This window comes from Gadus macrocephalus, chromosome 4 (genome assembly GCF_031168955.1).
Source record: "Gadus macrocephalus chromosome 4, ASM3116895v1".
Lineage (NCBI taxonomy): Eukaryota > Metazoa > Chordata > Actinopteri > Gadiformes > Gadidae > Gadus > Gadus macrocephalus.
In genome coordinates this window covers 16,782,175-16,800,561 of record NC_082385.1, presented here as the reverse complement: position 1 = coordinate 16,800,561, position 18,387 = coordinate 16,782,175, and the positions used below count along the sequence as shown (strand labels likewise).

Sequence of the window (18,387 nt, the reverse complement as noted above, 5' to 3'; positions counted from 1 at the left end):
TCAATTCCAGCCTACGCAACTCCAGCTCAAGCTCCTTCATTCTTATCTGCTCGTTGAACCCCACCTCATCAGGTTCACGAGGGGAAATAGCGCCCTGCGCTGCCAATACACCCTGTTCAACCAAAACAGACAAAAGTCGTTCCTTAATTACTGGCTTCCTGCCGTACTTACTCACATCGACACTGTATCTCCCCGCAATGAGCTTTAGGTGTTCTACCGTGCACCCATCCAGTTTTCAATGGTTGGGTCATCCACAAAACCCTCCAGATCGAACTCCATCTCGACTAAATCAAACCACGCTATCAAACCCCAGTTGACGAGAGAGACGAAAAAAATAGAACCCTAAGACAACAACGCAAGTGCGTTAAACAATAACAATCTTGTATGGACGAGCCCCCAAATATGTTACGGCCACCCTTACAACACGGCTCGCGATCCGGCGGCCCGCAACGTATTAAGAATACATAGACCAAAGTTCCCGATCACAATAGTGGTGACGTTTATTCACAGAACTTCCAACAAAAGGACACTCATTAAAGAAACAAAAAGGTTGGACGAAGCCTGGGCCAGCCACGCATTGGGCCGTCGAAGCCAGCACTTCCTCCCTACAGTTCCCATCCTCCGCTATATAAAACAAATACGAAAACAAATAGCAGTCCTCCAAGTAGGATTCAGAAGGCAGCTCGGGTCAGCGTGAAGACGCCAGAATGAGAGACCCCATCGGGAGCACAGGCCACGCCTTAAGTAGCCGTAGCTCCACCCCCAGGAATCGGGAACACCTGCGAGGAAAGAAGAGAATAGAGCGGGTGGAACAAGAAGAAAAAGGGGAGGCGCGTAACAGTTTGCAACGTTTAAAAGTTCAGGGTATATGTTACGCCCCCTGGTGGTGACTCATTTGAAGGGCGCAACATAAGGCAACAGACGTAGGGTGAGGGTGCAGTGGCACAAAACCGCGAAACCAGGTATCGCACAATAATATTTATTTACAAAAGAAAACAAGCAACCCGGGGGTCAAGGAGGACTAACAGTGGCACCAAAGTAAGCAAAAGGAAATAATAACCCAACCCCCCCCCTTGACAGGTGCTAGGCACCCAAAAATACAGTGGGTGGTGCACACTCTAATCTAGGGTTGTAACAACAGGTAAACCTACATGATGCAAGATGTAGACCCCAGGGTATCCTCCTGTCCTCACTTGCTCCCCAAAAACGGCCGCCCCGAACTGAACACAAAGGGGACTATATATCAGGTGAGGAGAAGCTTGATTGCTGATCAGGAACAGGTCGGGAGATTGATGAACTCAGGGGTAGATCTGCGAAAAGTGACAGGATGGAGACAAAAACACCACAAAACAGAACCAAACAAGACATGCCTGCAAACATACAGCATACATAACCCCCTGACGTAACACTCCCCCCCCCCCATAAAGAGTCAGCCCATGGCTGACGATAACCCACACCATCCCTATGCAACCATATTCCATCATTGTTCCCCTTTTTCAAAATAACAACCTGCAACAGGCTAAACACGAGAAAGGGCATCAGCAAAAACATTATCAGCGCCTTTCTTATGGCGGATTACTAAATTATAACTTTGCATAACCAGAGACCACCGCATTAAACGGTGGTTGTGGTTATACATTCGGTGCAGAAAAACCAGTGGGTTGTGGTCTGTGTATACAACCACAGGCTCCACACTAGACCCCACATATACCTCAAAGAACTGCAGTGCAAGCAGTAAGGCCAACGTCTCCTGCTCTATTGTAGAGTAGCGTGTCTGGCTGCTGTTGAACTTCTTTGAGAAGTACCCTACAGGATGGACCAAACCCTCGGAATCCATCTGGGTTAGAACTGCACCTGCCCCAACCTGACTAGCATCAACTTCAATAGAAAAGGGTTCATCAAAATTAGGAGCGCTAAGGACTGGGGCATTGCACAAAAGGGCTTTACAGCTTTCAAAAGCTGTCTGACACCTATCTGACCACACAAAATACACTAAGGGACTGATCAAGTCAGTCAGAGGGGCTGCAACCGAGGAGAAGTTCCTACAGAACCCTCTGTAGTAACCGGTCATCCAGAGAAAGTGGCGCAACTCCCGCCGTGTGGTTGGCACTGGGAAAGATGTGATGGCCTCTACCTTGGCCTCAAGGGGACACACTTTTCCACCGCCGACCTGTTTTCCCAAGTAGGTCACTGTTGCTTTTCCAAATAGACAAGGAAAATTATGAATGAGCCCCACCATGTCAGCTTCCTGCTGTTTACTTAAGTGTGGCATTAAGGAAGGAAGGTTCAACAACATCACAGAGTTGGATAACCGAGGACTTTGTTGTTGGACCTTGTGACCGTTCAGACCATCCTCATCACTCACTGTGAGCGTAGAAGGACTAGAACTCACAGCTGCTGGCACCGCAGCTCCCACAGCGGCCACAGGGGGCGCACGGCGTCTCTCAGGCTGCATGTCGCCTCTAGGATGGTAACGTTTTAACATGTTTATGTGACACACTCGAGTTTTCCTGCGCCTATCAGGAGTCCTGACAACATAGTCAGTATCACTTAACCTCCTCTCAATAGAATAAGGACCGAAAAAACGAGCACACATAGAAGAGCCAGGGATGGGAAGTAAAACTAAAACCATATCATCTGACTGGAAAGAGTGCCTTTCCATCAAACTGCCGTTTCATAGAGCTCTGAGCAGCAGAGAGACTCTCCTTAGCGACCCTACAAGCCTCATGCAGCCGCTCTTTAAACCTGCTAACACATTTCGTTTGGCGTGTTTGGTGTATGGAGACTCGTCCATAAGCTGCTCCTTTAACACCCTCAATGGGCCTCTTACTGCATGGCCAAACACCAGTTCAGCTGGGCTAAAACCCAGTGACTCTTGAACTGTTTCTCGGACTGCGAATAGAGCTAGGGGAACACCTTCATCCCAGTCTCTTCCGCTCTCCAGACAGTACTTGCGCAACAAAGACTTGAAGGTCTGATGCCACCTTTCAAGGGCACCCTGCGACTCAGGGTGATAAGCACTTGAGATTCTGTGAGCGATGGACAATGATTTTAACACCTGTTCGAATATACCTGAAAGGAAGTTAGTACCTTGATCGGTTTGTACTATCTTAGGCAGTCCAAAAGTAGAGAAAAACTTGATCAGGGCTTTTACTACAGACTGAGATGTTAACTTCCTAAGAGGAATAGCCTCAGGGTACCGTGTAGCTAAACACATAATCGTCAACAGGAACTGGTTACCAGACTTTGTTTTCGGCAGGGGACCAACACAATCTACCAGCACGTGCTCAAACGGCTCCCCCATAGCCGGAATCAGGGGGAAGTGGGGCAGGTTTAATAACCTGATTAGGCTTCCCTGTAACTTGACATACATGACAGGTGCGACAGAACCTGGTTACATCCCTCTTTAACCCGGGCCAGAAGAAGTGCTTCAAAACTCGGTCATAGGTTTTTGTGATCCCTAAATGTCCAGACCAGAGATGATCATGAGCCAGAGATAACACAGACTGTCGATATGATGTAGGCACGACAACCTGAACCACATAACTCCAGTCATTCTCGAAATCCACCCGAGATTTCCACCTGCGCATCAGGACATCATTATCAAAAAAATATGACACTTCCTTGTTTCTAACCATCTCTGGAGCAAGAGCAGAGGCAAAACATTGGGCTAGACTAGCATCTTCCTTCTGAGCCATGATAAGATTACCACGAGTCATAGGCAACTTAGTTGTCTCAGAGGTAAGCTTATCCTGCTGAAGCGTTTCTTGGTCACTCGTCTCATCAGTTGGCTGAGTGGAGACAAGTGGGAAAGCAGGCGTATCAGACAACTCTGACACGAACATAGTCTCTGACAGATTAACTACCTCCCCCAAACTACGTGCTTGAGCACGGGTGACTGCACAAACTGAAAACACTTCAGGGAACTTCTGAGCCAATACATCAGGCTGCAAAACCTCAGGGTGTTCCAAAACCTCTAGAACTGGCAGAACCCTGCCAGCAGCAATGTCATTCCCCAACAGAAAAGTGACACCTCTCACTGGTAATGATGGGCGCACGCCCACTTTGAACACTCCCTGTGCTAAACCGCAGTTTAATTGTACCTGATGGAGAGGCACAGACACAAAACCCATCTCAATGCCTTGCACCAACACACTAGAGCCAAGTGATGACTCTTCAGAGAAAGGTAACACGTCTGACAATATAAAAGACTGTGCTGCCCCCGTATCTCTCAGTATGCGCACTGGACACTGGTCCAACTCACTGCCACTGAGAGAAACCAGACCATTCAACATGAATGGTTCATAACTGGGGTCTAGTTTATCACATTCCTTGTCCGAAACCATTGACGTTGGAGCTATCAATGTCTGGACCAAACCAACCTCTTTTGGTTGCTTATTTGGCTGCGACTGCTTGCGTTTAAACATAAAACAGTCACTCTTAATGTGCCCCATCTGATGACAATAGTAACACTCCCGCTCCTCATTGTAGCGATGAGCTAACGGGCGGCCAACCGATGACTGTATTCAGCATCTCTCTCCTTCTCCTGTGCCTCGAACTGCAACCGTGCTAGATGTAGCCTAAGGCGAGCATCCTCACTACTTCTACCAGGGGAGAGTGGAGTAAATTTGGGCACTGTACGAGGAGGCTTAAACTCTATCTCGGAGGCCTCTACTATAACTGAATCACCCCCTATAACCTCTTCAACCTCAACTTGGTCTTTCCCTGGGTAAAAATAAGGGGAAGGGGAAGAAACAACAGATGCACCGTCACCTGTGATGAACACATTCTTGTCCACTAACATACGCACAACAGCTTCTTTCAGCTCAGCCTTCACCATGCTTTTGGAAAAACCCTCACCAAAATGTGCCGCAATGGCAAACAGATCCTCTTTCCTACAATGGTCAAGACGCTCAACCGAAGGATCGCCAAGAAACTCCTCAATAGCAAAAGCAGCCATATTTACAGAGGTAAAATAATGACACAACCAGCTAACTAAATTAACACAACTAGCCGCCTATTTGACGTGCACGCTGCACACCAACACTCATCAGTCTGTTGCTTAAATGGATCAAATATCCCGGATGAGCCCCCATTTATGTTACGCCCCCTGGTGGTGACTCATTTGAAGGGCGCAACATAAGGCAACAGACGTAGGGTGAGGGTGCAGTGGCACAAAACCGCAAAACCAGGTATCACACAATAATATTTATTTACAAAAGAAAACAAGCAACCCGGGGGTCAAGGAGGACTAACAGTGGCACCAAAGTAAGCAAAAGGCTAGGCACCCAAAAATACAGTGGGTGGTGCACACTCTAATCTAGGGTTGTAACAACAGGTAAACCTACGTGATGCAAGATGTAGACCCCAGGGTATCCTCCTGTCCTCACTTGCTCCCCAAAAACGGCCGCCCCGAACTGAACACAAAGGGGACCAGTGGCGGACTCAGACTGTTTGAAGGGCAGGGGCGAAAAAATAAAAAAGCACATTCTGGACAACATTGGGCCCCACCAGCGGACAGAAGCTTGATTGCTGATCAGGAACAGGTGGGGCGATTGATGAACTCAGGGGTAGATCTGCGAAAAGTGACAGGAGGGAGACAAAAACACCACAAAACAGAACCAAACAAGACATGCCTGCAAACATACAGCATGCATAACCCCCAGACGTAACAGTATAAAGTTCAAGTATATGCCTCTACTTGTATTGCTTAAGCCAATAGCCTTTTGAGGCAGTGTTTTTTTAGTGTTAAGGGCCAATAATGCTTAGTATCATACGTTAGTTGCCATGTCTGTGGACACATTTGTATTCAGCCACTAATTAGATTGACTTATGAGGGTGTAGCCATGCATGTTCTTTTATTGTTAATATGTCAATTTGTTTTTTATTGAAAATACTTTGTATAGATGCATTATCCCCAAACTTGTCATCGTAACACCTTTCACATTAAAGGGATAGTTCACCCATTTAGAACCGGCGTTCTATCATTATAAAATCGCTATTGTAATGTAAATTAATATATAAAAAAATATCAGTCTAAACCAGTCTCCCCTTGGCCCATTTTTTCTCATCTAATTTTCTCCCGAAATGACGTCAAATGACGCGTTTGACGTCATTTCGGGAGAAACCTCTCTTCCCGCTAGAAGGGCCGAGGACTACAACACACTTTTGGTGGCAAATTTGCTGGACATTTTTCCACCAATAAGGAATGAGAGGGGGCGGGAGCTTGCACGCTTGCACGCTCAGCTCGCGTACTGAGGGGGAATGAGAGGGACGGGAGACCGACACAAACCTCTGACCATGGCAGAAGCAACAGCTGAGTTTGAAAATATATTGCTGCATTGTGATATTCAGGGCTATTTGTATGAGCCAGAATACAGCGAGGAAGAACTGAGACGATTAGAGGAGGAGGCTGCTGCGGCTGCAGCTGAACAAGCCTTGCCTGTTGCAGAGGAGCCGGATCGCGCCGGAGTGAACTGGTGGTGTACCTGTTTGCTCTGTTCACCTATGGAGACTCACAAAGAGTCCCTGTGCTGCAGCAAATTTCAGCGATGCCAGTTTCTTCGCGATGAAATGGCTGAATCTGGCGAGGAAGGGGCCGTGTGTGTAACATCTCACCCAGGCTTTACGCCTCATCTGAACCGTTGGGTATTGGACACTTATTTCCGGACCCAGAAAGTCAACTGGAAACGCCAGCCAAAGCCCGCCGGGAGAAACGGACGTCTGAGCACAGAGTAAGTGTTTGTTTACTAACACATTGGCTACAATAGTTTTGAGTCACGGGGAACGTGACAATGTAGTTATCCGAAAGTAGCCGACCTTATTGGCAGAGCATAGGCTACGTTACGTTAGCTTCAAGTCTGTGTAATGCTGTAGGCTACTCAAGGCATAATTAATCTTGCTTTGCTAATTTTGTTCTTTCTTTCTTAGACAGTATAGGCTAACATCTTACCGGCATTTCCTGCAGTGGATACTGCAAGGTGAGAGACTTGGGAGAGGCAATCGCCTTGTTTTGCCAGCGTGTGTTGTCCAGGCCATCAGGGCTAATTACCCAACACAAGATGGGCAGTACCGTGGCTACCAGGAGACGGTAGATGCCCAAGATGAGCTGTGATATTTAGCAAACTCTCCATACGTTTTGTTTTTGTATATAGTTTATATTTTATGAATAAAACTTCAAATTCATGTTGGTTGTTGTGATTTGTTTACTATACCAAATGATGTTACACTAAAGTAGGCCTGCTGTATAAGATGAACACTTATTTCAACTGGGGAGAAAAGGTTTACATATAGCCTACTCAGAGGTGGGTAGAGTACTGAAAATCTATACTCAAGTAAAAGTACAATTACTTCCTTCAAATATACTTGAGTAAAAGTAAATATTCCAATTGTAAAAACCTACTTGAGTAAGAGTAAAAAAGTACTTTGTTTTAAAGTTACTCAAATTACAAGTTACTTTACATTTTTGTATTGCAGTGCTTGGATCAGTGAAAAAGACCTAACGTGTGTATGTGTGAGAAAGATGCACTCTCAAACATTTCTTCACAAGTTGCTTCATTCTGTATTGTTCATTAAACAAACATAGGCCATCAAACAAATTTACACTAAACATGGAATTTAACTTCAGCTTTGACAAAAGCATTGTAGGAACAGTTACCAATTAAACACTAACCTGGCTGGGGGGGGAGAGAGAGAGAGAGAGAGAGAGAGAGAGAGAGAGAGAGAGAGAGAGAGAGAGAGAGAGAGAGAGAGAGAGAGAGAGAGAGAATAGGATACCCCTTAACAGTGGTATAATGAGCACATACCACAGCCTGTCGTGATCTATTGCTTAATTATAAATAGCTCTGGTTGTTGTTTCTGTTCCACGACATTTTGTATGTCATGTTTGTGGTGTGGGATGAAGAGAGTGGTAATGAATCAGATGTAGTGAGTGTAACATAATTCACCTACAGTATTTTGTTATGTGTTGTTCTTTCAATTGTGCTGTCGTTTACTGCATGTCATTTACTGTTTTGGTGGTTCAGGGATCGCTGTCCCTTTAAGGATTACGGCGTCTCATGACGTCAGAGCCCATGCGGGATTTGTTTACCTGCAGCACGTTTTGATTTCCGGCTTTTCTCTTTGACTTAAATAAACGAGTCACACCACTGGTTGCTCAACGTGCGAAATTGTATCTTTCACTTATTGCAATTTCCAGACAGATTTGGTTTGACGCAATTGCGATTCAGCCCACGCATAGCATGGTCTGGCTCGAGTCCTCAGCCCCAACGTAATTGTGAGCTGTCTCCCCGGCAATGGAATCGCTAAAATATTGCAATCTAGGGAGGGGGCGTCGCTAACGTGTACGCTTGTATTACAGTCAACGAAGATAATATGTTTATGAAAATACTCATTTTAATGAAGGCACGATGGAAAATGTAATTGAGTAAAGAGTAGAATTCTAAATCAAATATTTACTTGAGTAAGAGTAAAATTACAGACTTAAAAAAGGAACGTGAAAAGTACTTTTTATCCGAAAAAAGTAATTTTTTACTAATTTGCGTTACTTGTAATGCGTTACTACCCACCCCTGAGCCTACTTGATATGCTGAAATACTGTAATTAGCAAATGTTTGATGTACAGTAATATACAAATGATACTGAGGGGAAAAACGGTCTGTCTAGTTACTGGACCAGATGAAATGAGACGGAGAGGTAATAAAGTCTGTCGGCACGAGGACCTTGGCTTTATTAAGTAAAGTGGCAACGGTTATACAGAGTCATAAAGCGTGAGAGATCGAATATGTCTAAGTCCCTAATCAGCGCTGATGGTTCGTCCAGAGCTTCGCCTCCGTGGAAGGTCTGCTTCAGAAGAAGGTGACGAGTCCCTGTGTGATACAGTCTTAAAGGCACCCAGTGCAACTTTATGTAAACATTCAATGAAAAATAAACATTCAATTTCTAGTCTTTTTTACACGTAGTAAGTTTCAATAACTCCATACCATTACATATCGACATTCAAGGAGCAAAGATGAGACGTCGTTGTGTGGTGAGAACTGATAGAAAATCGTAAACAACAACAATCGCCGGTGGGGAGAAGCCATTTTTCCATTGACTGGAAGCCTGCTTTATTTATTGTAGGTTACAAAAAATAAAGAAAATGGCGGCATTGTTGTTGTTATCGATTTTCTATCAGTTCTCACCACACAACGACGTCTCATCTTTGCTGCTTGAATGTCGGTATGTAATGGTATGGAGTTATTGAAACTTACTACGTGTAAAAAAGACTAGAAATTGAATGTTTATTTTTAAGCCTCGAAAGTTGCACTGGGTGCCTTTAAGCTGTATCCTCCTCTCGATGAGGTGTGTGCGTTTGAGGTGTGTGTGGTTCTGTGTGTTTTTGCTGGACCTTGGCTCCCAGGCCCTGGATCTTCTTGTGTTCCTCCTAACGGGGGAGAGCTCTCAAAATGTCTCCTGTGTGATAAATTAAAACGGGGGAGTGCCCCCCCCGAAGTGTCTCTTGTGTGATGATTTAATGTGGCTCTGAGGCCCTGGTATGGGCAGGTGTATCTCTTGGTTCCTCCTAACGGGGGAGAGCTTCGAAGTGTCTCCTGTGTGATAAATTAATGTGGCTCTCCCGTTCTTGAGGATGACTGGTGCATTGTCTGAGTGTCTACCATTTGCCTGGGAAATGGGGCCTTCGGCTCTGGCCTTGACCTGACTATATTATCATGTTTGTGTTATGTGTTCGTTGGGTTTAGAGCAAGAGTCGACTATATATTAATGTGCCTGCCATGTGATGTGCTCATCAGGTTATTTTTCCCAACATATCCCCCTCAAGTCGTCGCAAGACGACTTTTACTCATTAGGGGTACGAGGGATAGGACTCCAGCGCGGGACTACCATCATAACACCATTAGAAATAACAGAAAGAAGGCAAAATGATCATAAAAACAAACAACCATGAGCATGGGACTAAAACAACTCGCTGGACCGGGTGTACGGGGAACCACGTGGGAGAAACGCTACCCATGCTTCAGACATGGGTATGCCATACACACCCCACCTAGGGGGTGGCATCCACCCCGGCCTTACATCGCGAGCAGACAATACCAACAATACTGGCAGCAGCTAATACACAAAAAACATACAACAAGCATACAACAATACAAAAACAAATATCAAACGATACCAAAAAACAACAACCAACAACAAAGCTGGCCACACAACAAAACCATCACCAAACCATAATAATAACAACAAAATGCAACAATAAAACAAACTCCAAACAATAACAGTATCAGCAAAAAGCAACAATAAGACTAACAGTAAACAATAACAAAAATGCAACAATCACACAAACACTACACAATAACAATCACAGGAAAGAAATGCAACCATGAAACGTGTCCCTAAATAATAACAATAATATCAGAAAGATATGAGGTACACAACGAATGGCAATCCCCCTCAACCCATCCCTAGAAGACCACACACTAAGGATGTGAGGAGGAGTTAACTGGTTGTGTAACAATAAGCAATCACACGCATGGGGTATTCAGGGTAGGCCCGGGGCACGGGAACAACTAAGAAACCACGGAATAGTCCTGAGCGTCATCACGGGCAGGTGGACGCAAGGCGCCACCTGAGCATTAGACCCTTTTATTCAACTGCGCTCAGGACCTCATCTGATAAACGGGCAATCAAGGCCCCTGGAATCTCGCCCGTGTGTATCCCCGAGCTCCATCTAGTGGGACAGCGATATAAACAACAACATTTACGTTCCCGGCGTCGGTTGCGTAGACGCGGGCATAGATATGGGAGTGGCTAAAAACGGTGAAGCGTACAGAAGCGAATACAGCCAGGGGCGCCCTCAAGCCTTAAGGGAACGGGCCGCAGCCCCTGGTACCGGAACGCAGATCCCTGGTCTGGGCGACGTGGGTGCATCAGGTGGGAGGGGGGTGGTGCCGTTGGCGGGGACGGGAATGGGGCAGCCCACCTGGAGAGGTTACTAGCACGTCACAGGCGGGGGGGGAAGGGGGGTGTGGTGGTGGGGTCTGCTTGTAGTGGCTGGGATGGGGAAGGGAGGGGGGGGGGGGGTCAGGTGATCTTCATGTATTGGTGCGCTGCATTGCGTGGGGGCTCTTGGACAATGGTGCAGGGGGTCTATTCTATGTTCTCCAGCCAGATCAGGTCGGGCCCCTCTGGCGGTCCCGCGTCCAAACTCTCCGGTGTATACTCGATCCCCAGGTAAGCTTGGATGGCACCTGCTGCACCTGTAGCGCCCATCGCTCATTGGGCTCTCCATCCATCCTGTGAAGGGGTCATTAATGCCGGAGCTCTCTGCCAAATCTAATCTGAGGGACTGTAACCCTGCCAGCACCCTGGCCACCGACCCATCCGGTGCTGCCGAAATCTGATTGCATCATCCTTGGGTAGTTGGTCGGCTCCGGGCGTGTCTGCATCTGGCTCCTCCTCTGGCCCTGGAACTTTGTGTTTCTCTTGCTGGAATTACAAACTTATGTACAACAGTTAGATGTTCAAACATATTTTCCTTAATTCTATTTCTAATTACTCTAATGGAAGTCCCTTTTGGGACCCTTGAATGTTAGGTGAATGCATGGGTCGACCCTTAAGCATTTCATGCGGGGTTAGATGCGTCGTTCTGTTATTTTTCATGCGATAACTCATTAGTGTCAGTGGTAGTGCATCAATTCAATTTAGTGCTTGCACAAATGTTGTTAATTTTTTGTCTTGAGCGTCCCATTCACTCTTTCCACCATACCTTGTGGTTGAGGATCGGGGCGTAATCTAGTCTTTATTTGACATGCAAATGTTGAATCACATGTTTGAGAGTTCTCTGAATAAACGTTTTGTCTGAGCTTATTTCTGACGGAATTCCAAACCTTGTCATGACTTCTCTAGTCCGAAACTTGATTACTGTAGCCGCACTTGGGTCTTTTGATGGGACTGCTTCTACCCATCTGTTGAACACTGTTTTTCACACTCATTTAGCTGGATGTCAATCATTGTTTGCAAGTATGGTGAAGAAAAACCTTGTTTTCTAATTATTATTATTATTATTATTATCATTATTATTATTATTATTATTCTTTTTTTTTTATTTTATTCTCCTCAATACCTCCCCCCTTGCGCAATGGTCAAAACCATGCGCATTAAATGATAAGCCAATCTAAGAACGCCGTTGGTGCAACCAACGTCGAACCGTCTAACCTTAACCATCAGCAAACTAAAACCAATCTTTTGGGAAGGGAAATCGAAACCAGTATGTCCAAAACCAAAGCCCAATATGGGTGGGTTTACCATCAGCCGCCTGAGACCACGCTGTTCCAAAGTCATGCAGTAAACCGAAAAACGTACATGCGTTAGTGGGCTTCTATACCACAAAGGTAAAATAAAACCAAATAAAACGCGACATGCCCCGTTCCAAGACCACCTCTGCTGCCAGAGCTGACATATCTGACTCCTGTTCCTCCTCCACCCTACATCAGCCGGCTTTTCCTATGATGGTTGCAGTCCGTCACTCCATGATCAAGTGAGCCAGTGCTCACAGTGACTCTGCCAAGTAATCGTGACTGTGCCTGATTTAGGTTGTCCCGGGCTTCAAGGGGATCTTACCTGTCGTTGGCTAACCAGCCTTCCATACTGGCTTATTGCAGGATGCCATACCTGGGACACGATCAATCCCCACCTATATGGTGGTATAGATCGCAAAGTGGAGGGATGGAGACAGAGTCTTCAGCCGCATCTGCCTTATGCAGCCATATGTGTGCGTCATGAACACACATCAGGGCGACTATAAAACAAAAGATAATTTATCAGAGTTAAAATTATTAAAGTGTTGCAGCAGTATTAGTGGCATTTGAAGGTAAACCCACTACTTCCGAATCCAATTTGACAACATAGCATGTATGACTCCTTCCCAGCAGATGTGGCGTCAACCCACCTACTGTCCTTTACTAGGGAGATGTGAAAGAAAACAAAAATCACAATATTAAAACTTGCATTTAATGTTCTCCATATTCTGATTCACTACTATACCAAACCCAAACCCTCTATGTTGATCTTAACTAGTTTATTTCAACACTGAATTAATACATTGTTTCTATTTACTAATTAACCATATTGTTTTATCTGAAGTGTGCTTGTGTATCCCCTTGTGTACTCCATCACTCGGAGTAGGAGAGGATTCTCCCCTACCTCGGCGGCCCTGACACACACACGAGAACAGGCTCACATACGCATCCTTTCTTATTTTATTTTACTTATTTATTTTGAATGACATGTCATTGTGGATAACCTAAATTAGAAATTTGGATAACGTTTTATCATACTTATTCGGTCTAATTTTAAGTATTGCCGATTGTTTTTTCTAAATTATAAGATCACTTTTAATAAATTGTCTATTACTTATCATAATCTTGAAGGAAATATTTTATTTGTGTTGTTATTCTGGTACCTAGACCTCGTCAGGTCCAAGCACCAAAATAAAATCCACCTATCCACGCAGAGTCCATGGGTTGGGTCTGCTCCTCCTTTGATGAGTCACTTTACCCTGGCGCCATTGAACCCATTGACTCCTGTGGAGTGTGGTGTGCAGACAATTTTTAACGCTACTTGCTCATGTTTTGGAGTCTAAATAATTATTCCTAAATCCTGTGATCACCATGTAACTTGCTCAGGGACACATCAACACTCAGCTAGGAGGAGCTGGGGATCGAACTAACAACCTTGCGGTTACAAGACACCCTCTACTTCCTGAGCTAAACCGACCCCCAGCCTCCTCTCCGCTGATTTATTACCTCTGCGTCGGTCCGCGTCCGCCCTTTTTGCTTTCTTTACATTCCTCTCCCTTCTCCAAACACCTTCTCTCTCTGATCCAACCCGTTGTCTCACCAGTGCTCTGTGTACCAAGATGTAATGATCTATACCACATGGTGTTCCGACACGATGCAGAGTCTCCAAGAGCCACAGAATCACCAATCCCAGCGGTGGTTCTAGGTTTTTTCTAAAACAGTGGACATGGGTTACATACAGGAACCAATTACAGAGTACATCCAAACGCACAAATAATCTATTAGGCACAATGCAAATTCAATCTCTTTCTCTCTGTTGTCTCTCTGTCCAGCCCCCACCTGCGTTTTTTTTTTTTTTTTTACGTTCCTTCTCTCTAACTCTCTTTACCTCTCTTTATCTACTTCCTTTGCTTTCACAAATCTCCATAACCATTTTCACTTTCAGTAATCCTTTCCTTTCCTTTCCTTTCTGGTTTATTCGTTTTTTGGACACTCTCCAAAACTAGATTTATTAATCTTAAAAAGGCCATCGAAAGATATCATTCTCCCAAAGAAAATTCTAACCGGAAAGCCTTCTCCAATCTCATCGCCACTTCTCGTTGCCAATCCACACACTCTTCCTCTTCTCTGTCTCACTCTTCACAAATCACTTCATCTGACCCCTCTAACTCAACTCAATGTAACTCTTTCTCACTCACTCGCTCACTCACTCACTCACATATACAACTTAAAATAAGAATGGAGCTATACCTATGACTTGGAGCTGTCATAGGTATTAACTGCGTGTGTTCCGAGAATCCTAAAGTTTTGGTGAATTTTCCTGCCAGGGTGAGGTGAGAGGCATATTTGGACCTATGCGAGTGTAAGTGGCTCCAGTGTCAGCCATCATTGGCGTGCCTCTATCATTTATCAGAACCTGCAGTATTGGTTCCTCATCAGCTTGTTTTGTGATTGCTACAAGCTGACCCTCCCCCTGTGGATTCTCTGGGCACCCCTAGTATCCCTGACCCATAAAGGGACCTGCCTGTCCCTGGTCACTGTTACCCTGTGTTTGCTGGGATGGAAAAGGGTTAGTAAAACAATTTCTCTTAGTATGTCCTTCCTGGTTGCACCCAAAACATATTAAAGGACCTCTGCGTTGTCCTTGGGATCCTGGTTGTTGATTGTTTCTAAACTGTCCTCGGGGCCCCTGATTCTGTCTATTTTTATTTGTGGGGTTCCCATAATTATGGATGTGTACATGTGTAACAGGTGGAGTAGGTGACAGTTGGCTCTGAGGCTGTTGTACTGGGAGAGAAAATGCCAATTGTGGATATTGGTTTTGAAGTGCGCCCTGCTGGGCGGCTTGCGATATTACAGCAGCTGGTTCTAAAACACCTGTCATCCTTGACCAAAGAGATACACCCCTATTTTAATAGGTGTAGTCCTACTTGTACAGTTTATCAAGATTACTTTATTTTATTATTATTCTCCTTCTTTAATCATATCCATATTTATTCAATTATTCTTTCCTGTGTGAAAATAATATGAATCACTTAGTTAATAGCAACACCTTCTTTAGTCCAATTGCATTAGATTATCATCACTGTTGTCCTATTAAAGTATCAACGTTATTGTCCTTATAACCTCCTCATGAACTTTGATGTTCTTCATCCTGAATGATAACTGTGTCAGGATGTTCATCATCCTGAATAAAAAACAAAACTAAAACTAAACTTAAAGAAAAACAAATTAGCCATAATGTGAATATCCACTGCGTGTCTCCCTGTGACTCTCTCCCTCCTTCAGGAGAACACGCTCTCTCTCCCTCCTCAGTACGGGGTGCTGTTTGGTGCAAGACAACAGATAAGGGTGTCTCCCTCCCACGTTGGGTGCGGCCATAACGCCTTGAAAGCGAGCGTGCTCTGGGGGCTGGGTGTGAGAGAAACCATGGGTAGTTCCTTTTCTCGGCCAGCAGAGGGGTTGTTCAGGTGAAACCTATGGACAGAGACTACAAAGAACTTCAAACATGGCAGACAGGGAACTACAAATTTATCAAAGCCTGAAAACTCAACAGAGCTCTACCTGCATTCCTTTGATATGTGCTATTTTATGGCGTATGGCCACCACACGCTTTCAGTTGAACGCACTCTATTTCCTTTCTCTGTACTGTGTGTTAGTGTGTCTCTCTGTACTGCCTGAATGGTGTAGGTCGACAAATGGGGGGGAAATGGGTTCTCTCTCTCTCACCCTTCCTCACTCCCCTGAGGGTCAAGCAGCAGCTAGGACCGTTAACAGATAAGCCTGGAATGCAACATCCTCAACTCCCCATCATGGAACAAGACCTAATAACTATCTCTCACACACAAAAAGATCCTTCTGTCCCTTCATTCACAAATAACTTTTCACTTTATTATATATAACTTAATGCTGCTCCCCCTTTCCAAATTTCTATATACTCAAAACTACGAAGCTGACCACCGAAATTGGTACAGGCCTCGTCAGGCCGAACCAAAACACCCTCACAGGTTCTAACTTCCATACAATTCTAGGGAGGGGAACTACAACATGAGGTGGAGTAGAGGACTTCAAATATGGTGGACGGGGACCTCAAATGGGAGGACTACACATATGGGAAAGGGGATTACACTCTGGGCCTGAAAACCATACAGAGTCCCTTCTCGTGGTCCTGAAACAACCGTTCATTGTTAGAAAAACACGCACTCTATCGCTACCTCCAACTGTCTAGAGGGAAAATGGTCCCTCTCGATCGTCCTCCGACTTTAGCTCTCCTTGCTATCTCTCCTTGCTGTCTCTCTCTCTCCCTCTCACACAAACACACACACACACACACACACACACACACACCTAAACAGACCTTTCTCATTCTGTCTCCTCTAAACGCACACACAGAAACATCACCTCTTGCGTACACGCTCACAGAGACGCACACAGCCTTTCTCACTCTGTCTCCTCTAAACGCACACACAGAAACATCACCTCTTGCGTACACGCGCACAGAGATGCACACAGCCTTTCTCACTCTGTCTCCTCTAAACGCACACACAGAAACATCACCTCTTGCGTACACGCGCACAGAGACGCACACAGCCTTTCTCACTCTGTCTCCTCTAAACGCACACACAGAAACATCACCTCTTGCGTACACGCGCACAGAGACGCACACAGCCTTTCTCACTCTGTCTCACGCGCATACACACACTGTCTCTCTGTCTCTCTTTCACCCATGCTCTCCTATTCTTCCACCCACGCTGACTCTCGTTCTCGACTCCATGCACACGCACTTGCTCTCTGGTCGTGAAGGTGGGGGTGAGAGGTCTCTGCTATCCCTAGTCTGCGTCAGTTCAGGTGTTTGTCCGTCAGTCCCCGCACATGCAATGAATATATGGCCAAGAAATCGTTGTGCTTCTTCGGGCACCTCAGATTCACTTATCAAGGGCGGCGAGCCTTAGGCCTCGAGGGTGTTCTTTCACCACGCAACGAGCCTAGTTTATCTTATTGTCTTTTACCTTTTTCCTCTGCAAAGGGACTCTAACCCTGATAAAGGACTCTAACCTTCTTACCACATAGAATTATTTAATACACTCACAAAGAAGGGGACTCTAACCCCCCCTTAAAACGCCGGTGGGGATCACAACCTTCTTTAAAACGCCGGTGGGGATACTAAACCCTCTTTAACACGCCGGTGGGGATCCTAAACCCTCTTTCACAAGCCGGTGGGGATACTAAACCCTCTTTAACACGCCGGTGGGGATCACAAACTTCTTTAAAAATGCCGGTGGGGATACTAAACCCTCTTTAACACGCCGGTGGGGATCCTAAACCCTCTTTCACAAGCCGGTGGGGATACTAAACCCTCTTTAACACGCCGGTGGGGATCACAACCTTCTTTGTGATTTACAAAAGATACGTTTAAATAGATAAAATAGGTCAGATGTCCCTCTCAGAAGCGCCTTTTTAATTCAGCCACTGCCGCCTCCTTTGGTGGTTTTGGCACTGGTGCAATGTTAGGTGGCAGCGCAGGCTGGGGCAGGGCAAGTGAGGATGGTGAAACCTTATATAGAATCGTTGGGTTTCGTTTTCTGGTTATGACGCTTGTGACAAGTGTGTCAATGAACTGGGTGGTGTGTGGAATAAAAATCTGCTTCACGACCCACTGCTTGGATCTCCTGCAAAACACTTGGTTGAAGCGTGGTTGTCCTGCAAAATAAATTAAAAATAATAATAGATAAGACCATAAAGGCAACATTTGAGATGCTGTACTTTTTTCAAATTAAATACCCAAATTATTCAGCTAAATCTGCAAACCGTGTAAGCTGTGAAAATTATATTCTTGATTCTTCATTGAGCCACTCTTACTACACACCTGTCTTGGTTGTGGCCTGCTTTCTTTTGACAATGTTTTCATTGTGCTCCAAACATGCAAGATGACCCCTTTCTCTCATTCCCTGGAAAGAGAATCCCTGCCTTTTTGGGAGGTACTTGAGCATTGCACTGTGAAAGATCTCCAGCGGCCCTGTATGCAATAAAATAAAAAGGGAAAAGGATATGAGAATGAAAACATGATCATTACGGAGTGATTTTGTAAAGT

At 45.2% G+C, this 18,387-nt stretch overlaps 2 protein-coding genes and 1 long non-coding RNA gene across 4 annotated transcripts in view; 2 read left to right on the top strand and 1 right to left on the bottom strand.

Annotated features, from left to right (window-relative positions):
* LOC132456257 (proteinase-activated receptor 2-like) overlaps positions 1-18,387 on the top strand; it is a 155,117-nt gene that overhangs the window by 65,618 nt on the left and 71,112 nt on the right. The window lies entirely within an intron of this gene.
* Positions 5,946-7,268, top strand: LOC132455519 (uncharacterized). Of its 2 annotated transcripts, none has more exons than XR_009525258.1 (2): positions 5,946-6,734; positions 6,935-7,268. XR_009525258.1 is itself a non-coding variant. In XM_060049377.1 (2 exons), exons 1-2 carry the CDS (start codon positions 6,265-6,267, stop codon positions 7,112-7,114), a joined length of 654 nt encoding a protein of 217 aa, XP_059905360.1. In that variant the 5' UTR covers positions 6,158-6,264; the 3' UTR covers positions 7,115-7,268. The 2 variants fall into 2 exon arrangements, 1 of the variants encoding a protein (XP_059905360.1); XM_060049377.1 differs by having other exon boundaries at positions 6,158-6,734; positions 6,931-7,268.
* LOC132455518 (uncharacterized) lies at positions 15,241-15,865 on the bottom strand. Its single transcript, XR_009525257.1, has 2 exons — positions 15,640-15,865; positions 15,241-15,599 (listed from the first exon to the last, which is right to left on the bottom strand). It is a non-coding gene; the product is annotated as an uncharacterized LOC132455518 (long non-coding RNA).

Bases quoted from the DNA above. Each gene is read 5' to 3' on its own strand.
- LOC132455519 (XM_060049377.1), top strand. From the start codon at position 6,265: ATGAGAGGGACGGGAGACCGACACAAACCTCTGACCATGGCAGAAGCA. The intron at 6,735-6,930 runs GTAAGTGTTTGT...TTTCTTTCTTAG, and splicing joins AACGGACGTCTGAGCACAGA to ACAGTATAGGCTAACATCTT.